The 20,177-nt window shown below is 44.2% G+C and overlaps 1 protein-coding gene and 1 pseudogene across 1 annotated transcript in view; one reads left to right on the top strand and one right to left on the bottom strand.

The window, feature by feature from the left end:
* Positions 1–391: 391 nt before the first annotated feature.
* The window catches only part of LOC147893091 (SURP and G-patch domain-containing protein 1-like protein), a 34,514-nt gene continuing 14,728 nt past the window's right edge, over positions 392–20,177 (top strand). The window contains exons 1-3 of the mRNA XM_087387099.1: positions 392–1,011; positions 16,940–17,066; positions 17,387–17,499. Of these exons, the coding sequence (XP_087243225.1) occupies positions 597–1,011; positions 16,940–17,066; positions 17,387–17,499 (655 nt within the window). The 5' untranslated portion in view covers positions 392–596. The remainder of the gene's footprint in view (positions 1,012–16,939; positions 17,067–17,386; positions 17,500–20,177) is intronic.
* Positions 12,145–15,945, bottom strand: LOC147893092 (uncharacterized; annotated as a pseudogene).

Raw genomic sequence — 20,177 nt, 5'->3', positions numbered from 1 at the left:
CTATTGGTTGAAATGGTCGTCTAGCTATGGGCACCTCTTAGAGTGTAGAGAGAAGGGTTTGCTGACCTTTTTGCGAGTCCCTATGCGAGGGCTGGGGCAACGGTGGAAAACTCGCAAACTAGAATGCTTGGCAAGCTGCTAAGTATATTGTAGGTAGCTAATAATAGGCGAGTTGAGCTAACGGCTTAGAATTACCACATGGCTTCATAGGATTTTAGAGTTTCATAAAACGCTCTAGTGCTTAGAATGTGTCACAGTGTTGGCCAAGTAACCACTCGTGTCGGGTGAACAAGTGAAGAGGTCAACTCACAAGTAAATTTGCTACAAAATGTGTGTGTGTGTGGTTGTCCCGTGAACAGGTCAACTCGCAAGGATATTTACTACAAAATGTTTGTGTGTGCTGTTGCTACGCCATAGCCATAGCCATAGCCATAGCGATAGCCACTAGCCGTAGCCATTGCCTATTGCTATTGCCATTGTCCATTGCCATTTGCTATACTTTGTCATGTTGAGTTGCCCTGGTTGGCCTTCTAGGTGCTTCTGACTTTGCCTTCTTGCATTCTGTAGCTTTTTGGAGCCAGCCCCTCGCTGATTGCATGCTCCATCGAAAGGGAGACTTGGTTTCTATGGAGGTACCAAATAACCCATCTCTTTTCGTGAACGATGGATCTTTCCTTGAGCGGTTCAAGCAGCTTCAGGAACAGGACACCTCTCGAGCAGAATCCGTTACTGTGGACGCAACTTCTGCTCCCGAGGGTTTGGAAGACACGCTCACTATAAAAAAGGGCACGTTTCTCCCGTCCGTTTTGAAACCAAGTCCTCAGAAGCCTGCTGCAGCTGTGCCCAATGGCAAGTTTGGATTCAGCTTGAAGCAGAGGTCAAGATTGCCCGCTAATCCATTGAAGCTAAGCCAGGAGGACGACGAAGAGGAGGCCAGTGGACAGCCTGTGACAGATCCACGATCAAGAAACCGAAATTGCGATGGGCAGTCTTCAAAGCCTACAGAGCCAAGTATCATACATCATCTTCTTCCGCTCTTTCATCACGTGTTCTTTTTTTTTCGCCCACGAGTTTCCTCATCTTCTATTGTTATTATTACTCCTCCAATCTGAAAAAAGGAAAACCGTTTTCCCTGGCGATGACGAGAAATGGAGATTTAGAAAGACCGTATATTTTGTGTTTTATAAGCATGCCACAGAGAGAGAGAGAGAGAGAGAGAGAGAGAGAGAGAGAGAGAGAGAGAGAATATCCTTTAGAGACGCTAAGCATATTGAATTATCACAGAATATTCAACTTGTGAAATACTCAGAGCATTTGTAAGAATTATAGTCTGAGTGTTTAATACAGCTCTACCACGTATTAAAGACTCAAACTATAATTTTCACAAACAAATGATTTCTTTATGTGCTTCCATATCTCCGTGATTTGGCTCCCAATTTGCTAGCGAGCAATTCAAAGAGATTGTTGTACGAGGCTGCAAATTCGTTCTGATGCGCGCATAGTTACTGTGACAACGTAGTACGTGAGCTTCATCTACCAATGTTCTCCTGCATAGCTAATCAAGGTTTATCTTTGGAAGTAGTTTTGTTCTCCTTGAACAACCTCTTGGTTGAACTCCTTTTATAGGTGGCCATTTCCCCTTTTGATTGAGTTCATAACTATCCATCATGTCCTTTTGTTCCAGACCGTTCAGGCATAGTTAGGGAATGGGAAGGAGAACAGGAACAAGAAGCTTGAACGACCTTTAAAAAATGGAAACAAGAACGCGGCATCAATGTCATCCAATGAATATGGCATTGGGAATGAGAACAAAAATAGGGAACAGGAACTCCGAGGAGACAAATATGAACGAGAACACTATTATCATAGATTTATGTGATGCGAAAACTTAAAAGAAATATGAAATAGATAATTTCTATGAAAATGAATTTCGATGTTTTCAATGATAATACAATATAATCATTTTTAAATAATAGATCAATTATCAATTATAATGATCATACTGCATAATACATAGACGTGATAACATAAAACGAGTCACTGAACCAAGTGCATTACAAAAATAACATAAAAGTCAAGAGTCAGTGAAGCAAATGCATTAGGAGATCGTCCAAGATTAAATGCCCTTGATGCTGAACGTAGAAAAGAAACTGCTGAAAACCAAGACCCAAAATTATGACTATCAAATATTCGGGAACGCCCATGCAAAACGTTCTGGAATGCGTCCACAAATGTTTGGAACGTCTAGAACAGGTTCCCATTGTCACATTTCCATTATGGCATTCCCCATGATGTTTGGGAATGTGGAGACCTTTGGAACAAATACCTTATGAATCGTGTTGCCTTGTAACTAAGCCTTTAGGGTAGTTTTCCACCAAGCCTGAAGTGCTCTAAAGTGTCCTCATCAAGTTTAGGTCAATCTTAAGTGCTCTAAAGCCTCATCAAGTTTAGGTCAATCTTTCATAGGACAATTCTCTATTGACCTATCCTAAGTCTTTGCATAGGATCTGTCTCAGCCATTATCCTATACTCTTCATTCCTTGAGACCTCGAAGTTTTTTGAGAAGAATGGGCGAACTTAAGCCCATTCTTTGCCTATAACTTTCAAAATCTAAGCTATAGATTATCTACACACTGAGTGTTTTAAAGATAGCTACCTTTTAGGATGGCTGTGGCACTGTGGAGACAGTCCTAGCACTTCTTTTGCTGTGTCCTCTATATCCATTTTTCATTTCTTTAACCTTTGGGACCCAGCCTATATGATTCCAGCTTTTTCATAAATTGAATGGATGTATCAAAGCAGCTCTTTGAAAGTGCTCAACGTCACTGTAGAACAAAATTTCTTCCTAAAGACCTATTCTAATTTTAGTTGTAATACTTCTACCCCATCTTCTTTCATAACAATATCAATCATCTCCATCGCTCTCTTAAGTTTCGCTACTTTAAAGAAAGAAATGTGTAGAACAGTCACCTAACTACAACGATCTAACCCTTGCTACCTCATCTTTTCTTCTGAGGTACAAAGGCCTGGCTCCCTGCTACTCCAATACACAGCGGAGTGAGGCATGACAGTGAATAGGTGACTTTCCCCCTCCAAGGGCCTATTTTTAGGGCTTGTAGCCCTTTGAACTGGCTAACCAGTCTATCAGCAATGAATAACTGGGCCGACCGGGTCTGCTCTTTCTTGGGTCAATGGACCTTTTTATGGTCTTGGTTCAAGCGCCTATTGCTGGGACCTTCTGGAACCTTTTGGACCTGCACTTGACTGCCTGCATTTTTCTTAGGCCTTACACCAGCCCTACATACTTGCACTATGTTGTACCAAATTTGACCAAGCTTCTGTAGTCAACTGTCCCTACAACTACCGACTATGCTACATGCATACTTCTCTGGTGGTTTCTGTGCTCTGGCTGGTCTCTTCAGTCTGCCGACCACTTCTCTCTCTGAACGACTAACTCCAAGCTCCGCTTGCAGCCCTACTCATGGGGCTTTCTACCAGGCACTTTGGGCCTGCCAACAGCCTTCCATGAGCCTTTAGATGTTGCCCGTGTGGCAACCCTTTTTCTCTTTCCGTGGCAGCTTTTTGAGTGAGACTTTGGTCTTCCCCCGTGTCCTTCTCATAGGCAGGGAGGTGAACCGCGACTGTCAAAATCCCAACGTCAATTCCATTACACAAATGTAGCCTTTCGAAAAAAGGAACCATTCTGAATGTAATACCCCAATTTTTCTTCCAGGAGGGGCATATCCAGCTTGTACTTCATTCTATACACGTTTGAAGAGATCATGTTTGGGATAAAGGCCCCTAAGAGAGTCATACAAGTCAAAGGGGATCTCTTTGAAGCAAAGTTGATTCACACTACTAATTTACTCAAGGCATCTACTATCTGAGTTCTTGCACAAGCTCCGACCATAGGGGCAAGTAAAATACTTCAGAGAAGAGTTATCTGCATAGACCACAAAGGTAGATCCATACATATAATGGCTCCAATTTTTCAACATGTGAATAATAGCGCATAGCCCCTTTTTCATGCGTTGGCCAGTTATACCGTGGTTGGTTAGCTTTTTTTCCTCAAAGGCCACAGGTATACCATCTTGCAAAAAAGCATAAATACACATCAAGCTCCTTAGTCCACATAAGAGTAATGCTATCTTAGCATAATTCCAGATGAAGGTCTGGAAGAAATTCACAAATCCAAGAAAGGATTTGACCTTGGTAATCGTTCTCAAAATAGGCCATTCATATAGCTTTCTGACTTTCTCATAGTTAATACAGACGCCATCAATGTAAGATGTGTCCACGAAATACAAATTCCTGTTCAAGAATTCACATTTACTCTCTTTCGCAAAGAGTTGCTCTTTGTGAAGTATGGACAACTCTATCTGAAGGTGGCGTCCATGCTGTAACAAGTGTAAATCAAGACATCTAGAAGACCACCACAAACTTTCTCAGATATGGACAAAATAGTTCATTTATCATCTGCTGGAAAGCTGCTGGGTATTAGTGAGTTCAAATGGAAGCACCAGGAACTCATTATAGCCAAATCGCATACGAATGTGGTCTTATAGACATTTTAAATATTCTTATTTGTCGATAGCCCGTTCTCAAATCGATCTTTGTGGAGCCGATCGATGAGATTGTCCATCCTTAGCTGTCCTTGATCGTGAGCCTGCTGAGACCTTTGTAGTCTATGCGCAAGTGCATAGACATGCCTTTCTCCTTAATTAGAAGCATTGGGGCACTCCAAGGTGGCTGCTATCAAATATAGAATTATGACTGTAACTCATAAACAAAGTTGATTCAATTATAGGAATTATATAAATAATGCATTATAGCAACACCTGAGCAGCAATTGAGGTGGTTTTGAAGGTCCAAGAGCATTGAAGAGCTGTGCTCCTCTCTAGGATTGTCACAAACAAAGAAACAGCAAACAAACAATCAATATTAACAACAAATTTCTGAAAGCGTACATGCGAGAATCCACAATTTACAAGCAACAAAATCCACGGTAAAGAGAACATGCATGACTTCCAAAGAATTTTAGAAGAGAACTCAAGTCAGAAATAGACAAAATCGATTGCATGTGTGTGCAACACATGCTTCTGCACTTATGCAAAGCAAAATCTCAACATACTTGGAGATTTTCACGAGAGAAAGGACGAAAAGATGAGAGCGCAAACCAGTGGCTTTATTTTCTTACAAAAACAAGTTGAATATGTGCTTCAGATGCAAAACAGGCTGCTGAATAGTGAAAATCAAGTCCAAGGCTAATTCTTTGAATAAGGGATAGCAAAGGATAGATGAGAGCAGATTGTAGAGGGCAAGAGATTGACCGAGAGCTGTCAAGAGCAAGCAGAGTTGGTCAAGGCTGAGGAGAAGTACCAAAGCTGGTAAACTGGCCGAAGTAGAAGGTTTGCTGAAATAGAAAAGTTGTGAAATGAATGGAGGTGACAGCAGTTCTCGAAGGTGCACATGCAGGGGTTGCATTTGTTAGAAAGAGACTTTGGCGTGGGGCTGAGAAAAGCAGACATGCAGGCCTTTACTGAACTGTAAGTATACTTACACCTCGCGTGCAAGTCTGCACATGGCAACTTTTCAAGACCAACGTGCAACACATTCATTTAGAGCATGGTTGTTAAGACACTCGTGTCTTATGATACGACACTTAAGACACTTAAGACACGTGTCTTATCTTAAGACACCTTTAGACGCTCTAGTGTTTTTTTTTTGGGGTGGGTGGGGAGTAATAACACACATTGAGTTTGACTTAGCCATGCTATCATTGATGGTGACTTTGGATCTAGCAGTGGCAGTGACCTCATAGATTCAGATTAGGATGAATCGTTAGAGATTTGAGTCTTGAGAGTCGAAAGCTTTCTTTCAATTATATGTATCGAGATGCAGTTTTCATTCATGTCACATGTGACAAGATTCAATTGTCAGTTTAAACCTTTCAGTACTCAAAACTTGTGAGCTCTTCAGTGGTGAGTCTTAACTTTAACTTTTAAGTCTTGAGTGACAAGTCTTGACTCTTAACTACATTGTACAACTGCATTGTTTCTTCTTGCATTATTTAAGTGTAGCTTATTGTACGCAGCTAGCTATGCTAGCAAGTTGTACATTTGTATACTTATACATATATTAATTAAATATTTATTATTATAACCACAATGGCGTGTCTTACGTGTCTTATCTTTAAGACACTTTAGACACTCGTGTCTGAAGCGTGTCTAATGTGTCGTGTCTTAACGTGTCTTACAACCATGATTTAGAGCAGTCGCCATTCAAACAAAGGGGGACAGTAAGTCACCACAACTAGTAGCTCATAGTTAGGAATAAAGCCCAAATAGGAAAACCCACTTATCCAAACATGCAAGTAGGTGCATGCAGCACCAGCTTGAGCCCTTTGAACGAACCAAGAAAAGGTCTGCAAGATGTCGTTTTCCTCCAGCGAACAGATCATACCAAGGTCCAAAGCCCAAGCGCTCTCAGCCCCCACCAGCGTAAGAAACTACTGGCCAACAATGTCACAGCAGCCGTGCTGTTGTATGCCAGAACCACCGCAAACACAAGCACCAACTGCTTGTGCTGCGTAACCTGTACAACTAGAGGAATTGTGCGCAAACACAAGTGCTGTCCAATGGAAACAGCCAAGAGTGCTTCATGCGTAAACAATTCATTCTGCGACAACATAAATCCTTTTCGTGCCAAATCCAAAGCAGTTGTTTGCAAATAGCAGTCGCATCAGAGAGTAATTGTGAAGATCTACACTTTTCGAAAATGCAAATGTGTGCAATGCATGCAGAATTTGAATGCCGATTGGCCCTCCAATGGGGAAGAGCGCCCTCGTGAGAGTACTTGTTTCTTTTTCGACCTACATGCAAGGTGGGAGAGAGATGACGGATGAATGCAATGTGGTAGAAAGAATGCTACGTGAGATTCACAATGAAAGGGTGATACCCTTTCATTAATGTCCCTTGAGATCACTCAAGTTCCATCTTCCCATTTACACCTACCCTTAGCCTATGACCCATGCACCTACCATTCAATGCACTCTAATGCACCCTTTCCCTTTCCTATTGCCCCTAGGACCTAGACACGTGTGTGCACATCTTTATTACTAATCATTGGCCAATGTTACATAGTTTTGGCGGTACTATTTACACCGCTTGATCGATCATAAATACAAACATATAACCGCACCATCAAATTGGCGCCTAACAATAATAAAGTTCTAATGACTATTAATTAACTAAATAATCATTTCTCTTGTCATGACAGTAATCTTATGCACAACTAAGGCAAGCAATTCGTAGATAGCAAACCTATTGCACAATCTCCGTATCTAGAACAAGACAGACGAAAACAAAATCAGATTTGTATCTATCTTGACCGAAGAACTGCTATCAACAAAACAAAACGAATTTTGTAGCCTGACAATGCCTAAAAGCTACCCACGATCACATAGACCAAAAGGAGCACCCAGGAGTACTACTTCTCCTGTGAAATTGCAGAACTACTTGAATTTTACATCCTTAAACCGAAAAAACCAAAAACCAAAATTGCAACCCTTAGGTGTGTATAGGAAGCCAGCAATACAGGTGCCCATGTAGGGAAGCAGACCTTGCACCGGTGGTAGTATCTGTCGGATTATTGTTCCAGGATCCTCTGTTTGAGTCATGTACCAAGACTAGCAGTTGGATTGCGAAACCAGATGACCTAGTGTACCAGTACCAGACCAGAGGAGTGTACCTAGCACCTGTGGCCTGGGAGCAACAGTTCCAGGTTTCCAGTTATCGTGCTCAGGTGGTTTGCGCCAAGAAGAGGCTTCTTTGACAGTACCTGTGGCGGTCTTCAGCAGTGGAGTATCACACGATGGATTCCTCTAGTTGTTCCTGCGGCACACCTAGCTCCCTGGCGTCTCTGTTCCATCCAAGAGCTGAGAGGGGGTGTGAGAGGTCAACATCTCCTGATGTCACGTAGAGAGAGAGGGCCTTGATTGTGGGTGTGCCTGTGCAATGAGTGAGGGTAACATAGAGAGAGAGGGCCTGTGTTGTGGGTGTGCCCGCCCTGTGAGAGTAGGCTTTCCTCTGCTTCATGCGTTGCCACATAGGCCATGGAGGTGTCCGGGAGGGGTGCAGGGCTGTCTGGGCAGATATGCCCTGTTGTGCTGCATGGGTATGCCCTTATAGGTGTCCTAGATGAGGGCTGGAGAGCAGAGGGTGGGCCGACCTGCAGGTTGGCCACCTTGGTTGGTGTCAGCCCCTCATAGGCTAAGGGAGAGCCCCCCCTTTATAGGGTTGTGGGCAGCCCTAGTGCTGGGTCGGCCCACACATGCTGGTCGGCCCTACAGCAGGGAGGCGGCCCCTTTTAGATCAGCCGACCAGGCAGGGGGGGCTGCCTATATATAGGCCCCCCATTCTCATTGTTTGGTAGCATCTCTTGGAGCAGTATAGCCACTGCTGTCCAATGCCTTGTGGAGCAGCATAGGCTGCCTTGTTGAGCAGTCCTAGGGCAGGAGTGTGGAGCAGTCTATCCACTCTTTGTGTCTCCATTTCCCGTGGTTGTTGAGCTGTCTGTTTGAGCTCCCGAGCAGCCTGTTGTGTCATGGGCATCCACAAGCCCACGACCATGCTACCTGGTCCCAATGTAGGCAGCTAGGTCAACTGCCACACAAGAATCCATATGGCCATGCAGGCAGCCCTGCACAGTCAGCAATCAGCACACAGTCAACAGACAGTCAATGCCATAGCATCGCAGGTCAATAAACACAGAGGTGATTTTTTGGTCAACATTGTCTTTTTTGACCGACCTGGTCAACGCTGATGTTGACCAGCCGGCCGATGATGACCAAATCGGCCAGGCTGACCTAACAGCTATAAAAGGGCAGCCTTTGGCCCTCATCCTTCGTCCACTCCTCAAGCCTTTAAGCCTTCAGAGTAGCAGAGCCTAGGCCTCCCCGCAGCGGACCAACAGGGTAGCCTCAGCCTTTTCAGGGATCTAGTGAGGATTCATCTCCTCTAGGTAGTCTAGTCTTCCAGTTTTGCAGTGAGGGTTTCAGCCCCTAAACATAGTTGTATTCAGCCCGTTGGGCATTCATTATTCAGTTGTATCTATTTCCCACTACATTCTCTCCCTCTGATTCTCTCACTTACATCCACATCATCACTTTGTGTATTGAGTGCATCATCTTGCAGTTGCAATTAGTATTGAGCAGGAGAGAGAGTGAGGATAGTTTATCTCCCACTACATTGGTATCAGAGCTTCAGTTTTCTTTCCTTAGATAGGGAGGTACAGTTTAGGGGCAGCTCTATTGTTTCATGGTCCGGACAATATCCGGCAAGGACACCATGAGCACCAGTGAGTAGTCAACACCGGGGGGGATGAGGGTTCAATGTCTCAATCGCCACCACCACCCCCACCACAGAATCCTGTAGACACTTCCATGTTTGCCATGACAGCCATGTCGCAGGCTATGATGTAGATGTAGCAACAACAGTCCGAGTCTCTCTTCACCCGCATGACCCAGCTTCAGGAGATGCGGGAAGATCGTGAGTAGGTCGCTAGAGAACGTGAAAGGTTAGCTCGGGAAGCAAAAGAAGAACGCGATCGAGAGGCTCTAGAAGCAAAGGAACTCTGGGACCGAGAGGCTTTGGAGGCCAAGGAAGCTCCAAGAACGTACCACTCGAGAAGAGAAGGAAGAATGGGATCGGTAGCTTCTCATTTCTCTACTTTGACGAGCGGGGGAAGACAAGGAGAGACTTCCACCTCCAACCAAGCCTCCTTTCCGGGGAAGCTCAACTTCACACGATATGATGGTAAGCAGGAACCCTTAGTACTGACTTCGTGTCTCAATCAGCTCAAAAGTTATTTTTGAGTGATACCTCTACGAAGGACGAGCGGTGCATCCTAGCATCCATCCACCTCACAGGCGAGGCGGTCACCTGGTGGCTCAAGTGGTAGAAGGACCACTATGATGCAGAATAGGAGACACCTTTCTACAGCTGGACAGAATTCGTGAAAGATCTGCGATCACGGTTCCTGCCACCGCAGTACTTGGATAGGCTCTAGAGTTAGTTCTACGAGCTACACCAGGGAGACACCGAGACGGTGAATCATTATGCCAATAAGTTCACACATGTGTTTATATAGTTGCAATTGGAGGAGAGTCAGAAGCTGAGCAAGTTTCTCCATGGGCTGCATACAAACATCCAGTGGTCTGTTAGAAGTTTTAGGCCACGAGATTATGTTACGCGCGTCCACAAGCCCATGGTCATGCTAGCTAGTGCCAACGTAGGCAGCCACGTCAACTGCCATGCAAGGATCCGTACAGCCATGCAGGCAGCAATCAACGCACAGTCGATAGACCGTCAACGCCACGCCATCATAGGTCAAAAGACATAGAGCTGACTTTTTTAATCAACGTTGACTTTTTTGAACGACTTGGTCAACAATTGATGTTGACCTGTCGACCAAGGTCAACGGTCGGCATTGACCAAGTTGGGTAGGCTGACCTAACAGCTATAAAAGGGCAGCCTTTGGCCCTCATTCTTCATCCACTTCTCAGGCCTTCAAGCCTTCAGAGCAGCGAAGCCCAAGCCTGCCCGTAGCAGACCAGCAAGGTAGCCTGAGCCTCTTTAGGGATCTAGTGAGGATTCACCTCCTCTAGGTAGTCTAGTCTTCTAGTTTTGCAATCACAGTTGCCAGTCGAAATGGAACGGAGTTTCCAGCCCCCGCCGAAACGGAAACGGAAGAAATGGCAATATGATACAATTTATATACATAATATAATTATCAATAGAGTGCACATTATACATAATACAATTATCTATATTGAAGCATCAATGCATCATGCATGCTTCTATGATTCTAAATTATGAATTATGCTTCAACAATCAACATGTGTCATGACTAACAAGTTTGACGTTACAAGAATCTGAAATTTAGAAGTTTGCACACAAGTTGAAACTTGAAACTTGAAACTTGAAAGCATCCAATGTCCATAGATGATCATGATTCATGATCCACAAATTCCATGATCATGACTCATGAGTCATGCAAGACTCAAATAAAAGCACCCATGGATAATATTAAAAAAAGCAGCTGCCACCTGGCACCAAGGTCCAAAGTATACTCTGTATTGTATCTACTATCATAAAAAAAGAAATAACATAGTCTAGGATGCATCATGCTGCATGCATGATGCATATGAAGTGTCATGACTAGGAGTAGGCTAGCACTGTAGTCTGTATAGTCGTAGTCAAGGACCAGGGTACATCACTACTGATCATCTGCATCATCCATGGACTCCTCGTCATCGTCATCCTGTACCTCCTCAGATGGGCCTGAGGCATCTGTGTCACTGTCTGAAGAAGAATCATCAACATCAGGATCGGGACCATCGGGTGCAGCTGAAGTTACTAGCACCATCTCCAGATGGTTGAGCCTGCAATCGTGTGTGTTGTGCTGCTGTGGCAGCTCCTCATACAACATGGAGTATATGTCCAACTCCTACGGTGGGATATCTGGTATGGCCTTCATCTTCTCCACGTCCACCTTGTCTACATTCACTTGGCGAGGTTCGGGGCAGCGAACTCAAGGAGACGGAGGTTGCAATGACAAAACCCCAACCGCTCCAATTGAGCCGTGCTCAATCTGTTCCTCTTCTTTGTGTGAAAGAGGGCCCAAGTGCTTTAGTTCCTCTCACAAGGACGGGAACTGCAGTCCTGTGAGAGAACACATATAGCAAGGCGTTTTTGCCATAATCCATTTAAGCAGAGATAAGTATCAGGACTTAATAACTTTAAACATATTTGTAGTAGATAAAACTTCAAATTGCTTAACTACTAAGTTCTAACTAGTGACGTTGTAATTTGTCTCTTACCAAAGTAGGAGTTCAGTTGCCATATTTCTCCTACCAGGAGACAGGTTGCAACTGTGTCTCTCGGAGCCTAGCCATAGGTCGACCAAGGAGAGGCTGTGATTGTGGAACAATAGAAGTTCATCCTCCATTCTTCGTTGCATCTCCAAGTCACCACCCGCAAAATTCATAGTACATACATAAAACATATTTGAAAATTCCAGGCTCTAGCCATAAGCTTTGATAGCAAATTGCAATAATTATACATATTACAAAAGTAAAAAGTCTTACTCATCAGGCGATAGGGAAGTGTTTCTGTTGAGAGCCTCGCCAATCTTGTCCATAAACTCGTACAAGAGCCCTAATGTGCTTCCCTCCATGTCCGTGATGCAAAGCACCGTATAGATAGGATTAATCGATTTGATTAATGCCTCCGCCTGATTCCACCAAGACTCATCCATGATCATGCGGACAAATTTGATAGACTTTGCTTGGCCTCTATCATCCCAATCTCCCCACTCGTGAGACACAACCGTGCACAACAAGCCTTGGCGCACTTGCACAAGCCTCTCCACCACTATAAACATGTAAGCAAACCTTGTGGCTGGAGGTTTCAGTAGCTCAAGGTCACTGTAAGCCCGATAGATGCTAAGGACTTTGGGTCTCTTTGTGACAAACTTCATGATACTGCGGGCTGTGGAGAAGATGGCATCAATCCAAGGTATCTTCCCTAGGTCCTCGATCAAAAGATCAAGGCAATGTGAGGCACATGGTGTCCACACAATCTTAGGGAACTCATCTTCTAACATGGCACCCATTGACACACAATTGCTACCATTATCTATCACCACCTGCATTACATTCTCAGCACCTATCTCCATAATGGCTGCCCGTATATGCTCCCAAATATACAACCCTGTAATCATTGTACCTGCAGTGGAAGCATCTATGGCTCTCAAGAACATGGTCCCCTTGCAAGAAGACACTAAAATATTGTACACACTGCTTTTGCGTGTCTCTGATCATCCATCGCATAAGAGTGTGCATCCATATTTTTTCCAAGTCTCTTTCAAGGGCTTCATTTGGTTTTCCACACATTCCCTCTCTCTTCTTAGCTCTCTTGTCCGCAAGGCCTCATATGTAGGTCCTTCCCATTCATACCCAATGCGGCTCACGGCTCTCATGGCCTTCCTCCATCGTGTAGTCTTCGCCACATATGAAGAGCTTTGTGAGCTCACTAGTGGCCTCCCTCACTGCTTGCTTTTGCAAGCATGTTTGAATGCTAGACCTTTGTAGTGATTCTCTTTTTCCCGCACTAGCATCCACACTAATTGATCCATGTGGCAAGGGTGTTCTTGTAGCACTAGGACCCGCACTCGATGTAGTTGATGCCCCTCTTCTTCTCTTTGTAGAACCCAATGTGCTGGCATCATCCAATGGCTCAGTGTCAGTAGCCTCTTCTTCATCTTGCAGCCCTTGCCCTCCACTTTCTGCAGCCAAGGTCGCAATGCGCACATGCTTTCATTCTGTTAGGCCACCTTTCATTGGAGTAGGGACAAGGTAGAAGTGGAGGAGGATGGAGAGGTTACATGTAAGAGAGGATGGAGAGAAGGAGGATGGAGGGATGGAGAGTAGGTTGCCAAGCTGCAGCTTGCAGGATGGAGAGAAAAGAGAAGGATGGAGGTCCGAGGGAATCGAGATGGGAGTGCGAGAGCGAAGGATGGAGGGATGGAGAGAGCTTAGAGAAGGTGGAGAGTGTAGCAAGGATGGACAGAAGGAGTGCAATGGGTGGGAGGCGGCGAAAAATGGAGCCAGGCGGCGAAATCACAATTTTGGGGGTTTCGCCTTTTTTGTTTCCTGGAAGAAATGGCCGTTTTTGCCAAGAAACGGCCGTTTTTGGCAACTATGTTTGCAATGAGGGTTTCAGCCCCTTCATATAGTTGTATTCAGCCCTTTGGGCATTCATTATTAAGTTGTATCTATTTCCTCTTTGGATGTCCACTACATTCTCTCCCTCTGATTCTCTCACTCACATCCACAGCTTCACTTTGTGTATTGAGTGCATCATCTTGCAGTTGCAGTTAGTATTGAGTAGGAGAGAGAGTGAGGATAGTCTATCTCCCGCTACATGTTGGTTCCGAGGTTTTCCCCCAGTTGTAGCGGGGTTTTCTCTAGAGATCACTTGTAGTTCTCTTGTGCCTCTCTCTCCTTTCTCTCCTTCTCAGGGTGGTGTGTGTGTGAGGCATGCTCTCTCTCTCTCTCTCTCTCTCTCTCTCTCTCTCTCTTTCTTTCTCCCTCTCCCGTTCATTTCCGCTACACTTCTCACACCATCTCCCATTGTTTTTATATTTATATTTTTTCCCATCCCAGTGTCACCTTTGCTTATAGGATTGCTCATTTATCTCCCTTGCCATGTTACGACTAGCAGTTGCTTCTCTAATTTGGTTTTTCTTCCCTATTTTACACGTGTCATTATCTAGGCTGATCTATGCTTCATTCTCATGAAGCCAATGCCTTGCTTCTTGGATCTCAATGTCTTCTTGGTGCTTTTTGGCTAGCTCACAAGCTAGCTGGCTGCTCCTAGGCATTGCAATCTGCTTTTGAAACTTCAAAAATGAAATATTTTCATACAGAAATGGCATCCAAAACGCCTCATTGAAAATTAAAGAAACGACACCCAAAATATTTCATTTAAAATTAAGTACATATTCAAGGTGATTTTATATAATCATATGATCTTTTAGATCTAAATAGTTTGGAGCTGTCAAATTTGTCATTCATAGAATTACAAGTGTAACTCATAAACAAAGTTGATGCAAAAGTACTAATATGAAACTTTATCAGAAGCAACAAATCATAAACTTTGACCACAACGAATTATACTTAATTCAAGACCCAAAAGACTATATTCAATGGAAGATAACAGATTCAAGCTTTAATAAAGATTAATCCATGCATATTGAAGTTTCGACATATTCTAGAACAGGTCACAAAACCATACATCAAAAGTTAAATCATAACCTAAATAGAGTTTTACAAACTCCAAAAAACTAATGTTTCTATCTTTTGAAAAAAAAGTTCCCCCTAAGGTGAACTTTAGAGCATAAAACAAAGGTTTCAGGTTTTAGACCAACTAAAACGTGGTTCTTGGCAACATTGCGTGCTGCTGCGTCAAAGTACCTGATTGAAGAAACTTGTGTTTTATGGCTGGTGTACATGACATGGCTATTTGTAACGTACCGAGAAGTATCCCTAACTTGGCTTTGATACCATTGATGTAGGAAATGACCTCTGGTTGGCACCTTCTATTGTTGTGTAGGCTCATTGAGCATGTGGGAGCACGCTCCAACACACCTACCCGCAAGGAGAGAATACCAAGCCTTAAAAGGGTACCTGAGCTTGAAGTCTTTGGACTCCCAATGTTCCTATATCCTTTCCCTTCTAGGCATCATCTTTGCTTATGAATTTCTCATTTTTCTACCTTGGCTAGTGGCTTCTTCTCCTATTTTGTTTCTTTGTCCATTAGCACTTACACTTCTCTATCTTTAGCTTTTTGATCTTCCAAGGGCCATGCCTTCAAGACTTGTTAATGCTTCATTCTCAGGAGCCAAGGCCTTGCTTCTTGGATATCTCACAAGCTATGTAGGTCTTCCAGGTGCTCCGTGGCATCAACACCTATCTATGTCTTCTTACAACAAGACTTGACATTAGGAAATCCTAAAGGCACTCTGTCAAAGGCTTGGAGCAAGCTTGGAGGGAGCATGTATGTCAAATTCAAAGGAGGGGCTGGGGGAGGAGTATTGCTACTGAATTAGAGTAGTGAATGCTTAGCAGAGCAGTCACATTATCTTGTATGTGCATTAGTAAGGTTGATCCATGTTGATAATAGTTCCTGTCACAAAGAGATGAGGTTTTATTGACTAGTAACATGGGGAACTTTGTATGGTCTAGGCGCTTGTTCCTCTCTTCTTATTTTTTTGCACATAAGTGTGAGGGCTTGTAGTTTAAGTACCAATACGGTAGGCTATACCTTCGCCATGTGACTCGAACTGAACATGTTGCCGTATGTGTGGTGAACATAGGGCCATGCCATATCACATTGATATTAGTGGCGTGCACTAGAAACATTGGACTTGTCACACATTTTCGTGCCTTTGAGCTTTGTGATGGGAGATAGTGGAGTCGGTCCTTTGTCAGAGTTGGGGACATTAGTGTGTTGCTCAATCAATTATCAAATAGATTCGATGTAAACATCGATTTAACAGGATTCCATTGTAACATGAACATCACATGTATATCGGGGTGAGAAGGATGTCACATCTCCTTTCTAGGATTGGTTGCCTAATCCTGAATATCTATCTTTGTTCCAAAGATATTGGAGAAAGATGATGACCTGCCTGAGTCAGATATACAGCCCCCTATGGCTGACTGTACTGCAGCTGCCAAACTGGCTGCTGCACTGGCCAACCCCTCCTCGTGGCCTTCCCTGCAGGCACCTTTTCCTGGGTTACTCCCAGTTCTTCTGCCTGTCACATGGGTCTATGGCTGGGCATAATTCAGCCCAACATCCAGCCCTAAACTTGGGTGAACTTTCATGAAAAAAAAAAAACTTGGGTGAACAGTCAGCCTAAGTGCTGACTAGAGTGGCCTACATGGCTGCTCTGAAATAAACTCAACAAGAATATCTGAATGTTGCCCACATGGCAGCTCCATTCCATACCCCTACTGGTGCCAATGTGACACAATCTACACTTACATATGGGAACTCGTAGGTGTTGACCCTATCTCAGGTTGAAGTGGCGACATTATAGAATGGAGAATGCGAAATTTTAATGGTTGAAAGATCGTCTTCCCCTTTTTGGAACTTGTTGAGGAAGCTGCTTAATTATAGAGGAACACATGATATTCTTTTGTTGCTGCTGAGATAAGCAGGGTCTATGATATTATAGAGGAACACATGATGCACCTATTCAAAGTTGAGAAAGAAAGAAAAAAAGAAAGAAGAGAGAGAGAGAGAGAGAGATTGCAATCCTATGCTTTGTCTTCTCATTGGTATTAATTGGGTTTGGAAGTGATATGCAGTACCAGCTCCACCCGCCGATCCCGAGGTGAAGAAAAGAGCAGATAAACTCGCAAGTTTTGTTGTGAAACATGGCAGGCAATTTGAGGATTTTACTCGTCAAAAAAATCCTGGAGACACTCCATTTCGGCATGTATCTTCTGATCCTGTAGAGAATTGAGCATTGCTATGTGTGTCATCTTGTGCACCATGGGATACATAACCTTGTGGGTGAACATTATGACATTTAAAACTGCAGCTTTTGCCTGAGTTTGTGCATGTTTCGGATTCATCTGAATACACATGTCAGATTATCTAAATTATTGACAAGACAATTATATTATCACGTTTTAAAGTGTCCTCTTGCAAAAACTCATGTTCAGAAAGGTTTGGATTCTAATTATAAGTGGATTCTAGACTGGGGAAGGTACATCTACATTCTAAGCAAAAGGTGGGTTTCCATGGAGCAGCTTCTTGTTCGACGTTAACTGCCCGGATTACAAATATTACAATTACTGTATCAGTGTGGAGGGAAAAGCTCTTGCAATGGAACATAGTGCAAATCAAAGTAGGCTAGCTGCTGGTAAGGTTTTGTGGCTGCTTCTTACATAGTGCCTGTGTGAGCTCGTCTTGGAGTTAAATTTCTGGATAGTCTGCTCTGTCAATGCTGTGGGCTTGTACGACTGAACCCTTTGTCTGAACCTGGAGGGCATCTTATACTTGTTTACTGATGAGGCAAGGAGCGTTGCTTTTTCTGACTTAGTAACATTTTAATGCACTGGAAAATTTTGCATGTTTCCTTCCAAGGAACAAAGCAACGCCCCCACCCCCCCCCTCTCTCTCTTTTCTCCATATCTTCCTCCCCTTTGTCTCACATATTTATTTGTATTTGTTTATTTCGTTGGAAGATTTTTCTGCGTGCATGTCAGCTCCTTTCGTTCATCTCTTTAGTTAAAATTTAACTGCCTCGCTTGATAGGCAAGCTCTGGTGTTAACTACTGGCTGGACCTTGCTTTAGAGTTTCTTATGCTTGTGTAAACCTTTGGATGTTATCGTTTGTGGAATTTAAGGATTTTGGCATAGGTACATGCTGTTGTGTAGGATTTTTGGCATAGGTACATGCTGTTTTGTTTTCTTTAACTATGAGGTCGGGAGTTTTGATGGTGAGGCCTGGGTTAAAGAGAGATTTTTCCAGACCTCTCTTTTAAAGTTCAGAGCATAGACAGCATGAAAGCACCATCACGGGGTTACTGTGTCATCGATATGATTGGAGAATGGTGGTCAACTTCCCAATTGTCAGCTCCCAAATGAGGAGAGCGTGGGGGAGTCACACGTAAAGATGTAGGGGATTCGAGGGACAGAGGGGCTGCCACATGAGCAGCACATTGGCTGCCATGTGGGCAGCATGCATGGATCCTTCATGGATTTATCCTTCTTGAATTAATTAATGATCGACCATAGAGGAAGATGTGTCCACGGGACAGCCATGGTGCTGACCATGTCTTGGGCAACACATGGTCACCCTATTGACGTGAAGAACAGCCAAGTATTGGGCCTGTTGGAGGGGCATAAGAGGCTGCTGCAGTGCCTATTTGTAGATAGAGTTTGGCGAGGGATATGGGTGCTATCATCCCTTTGAGACTGTCCTGACTGGCCACTACTTGTCGACCAGTAGGGCAGCAACAGCCAGGTTGGCGAGCAGGTCGGCAAGTACTATGGGCACCGCCGAGTCGGATTGGAGGCCTCAAGGATGTCCTGACTGCTGCCATGCTCCCTGTCAATCAAATAGACCAGTAAGGTCATTTTGATTGAAAAGCATGCCTCCCCTCTTGTCAGCCAGGCCACCATCCCCCAAGTGAAAACTTGACAGATCCTCTGCACCCTGGCCACAACTTGAGAGAGCCCAACCAAATCCTCTGGGCCCAGAGCCAGCTCCACAAGCAGTGTGCTATAGTTTCCAAATTTCCTAACGAAGAACAATGACAGGTCCCGTCGCTCTGCATCTGCACTAGCCACTGGCTTTGTCAGCCAACAGCTAGAAGTAGTAGATCTTCCCTTGGCGAAGGGCTGGGACTAGAATCCGGTAATAACTTCAATGGAAATCTGCTGCCCCGCTCAATGGCACTTCTGTGAGGGGCTCGAGCCAACGCCGCCAACTGCAGCTGTCTGCAATATGACTGGTGTAAAAGAATAACTTCATGCCCGCTATTGTGTTTGGGCTGTTAAACCTGGATGGTCAGAACCTCTTGTTAGGGTCCACCTGAATCGCTCGAAGTGGGCAGGCGTCTCAGAGCCATAAGTGTCACTAAAGGAGCTCATCCTTGCGAGCTTGCAAACCGGTTTGGGGTTTAGTTTAATTTTTTATTTTCTTAGATGCTCATTTGGGAGAGACTAAAATGAAATTGTATAGTCTTCACAAGGAGACGTAGCTTGAATGAAGAGAATGTGGACTACTTTTTGATTAGCTTCTCCTTTAGTGCTAGCCTTTATCACGGCTGAGTCCGCCGTTCACCTTCGGAGTGCCGACAGAAACTCAGTACAAAGACCTTTATATAAATGGACACCCAAGTATGTGTGGGTATGTGGATTTGTATGTGTGAGAGCGTATGCTATACTATGGTCTACACCCACCGTTGGGAGCTGATGACGTCAGTGGGGATGTCATAGTGGCTAGTCCTTGCTATGTGTGTTTTGAGTGACTATCATGAGTTTGAAACTGCACTGTGTCTTTAGAGGAGAGTTTGGGCATGTTCTTGGATTCATCTAGATATATGCATCTGCCGTATTAGCGGACATGCGGATTTCACCTTGTGAATTTTTCGTGAATGTTGCGGCCTGCTGATATGCATTGCCCCATCAACTAGATTGTCTAAGCATTCTTTATTTTGGGAGGGTTCCCAACCTCTCTGATCCTCTGCCAAACCAAAAAATACAAGGCTCTGTTGTCACCTGGATCTGTATTTTTGGGCTTTGACTCTGGTAGTAGCATGCCTCCTTGGGCTACGAGATAGGAGTCTGGATATGGATCATTGTACACAGCCCCAAAGAGTGGTACCCTGGTCCTGGAGACTAGCCAAAGCATCGAGATGGTGTGTTGCATTTGGGGCGATGGCTGCAGGAATCTCCTCAATCTTGCGACAAGCATCCCCTAGATGTGGTAGCGCTTGAAAGCATTTCTCCATTTGCTGAGGCACCAAGCTCCCAGAGACAGGGCAAGTCCATGATCCCACTGTGCTGAGCTGATGTGAGTGCAGTAGCCCA

The sequence above is a fragment of the Dipteris shenzhenensis genome, chromosome 16 (assembly GCF_047967505.1).
Source record: "Dipteris shenzhenensis isolate YYH24624 ecotype China chromosome 16, Dip_SZ_1.0, whole genome shotgun sequence".
NCBI lineage: Eukaryota > Viridiplantae > Streptophyta > Polypodiopsida > Gleicheniales > Dipteridaceae > Dipteris > Dipteris shenzhenensis.
The sequence above is the reverse complement of the archived record's forward strand: the minus strand, read 5'-3'. Positions and strand labels throughout refer to the sequence as shown.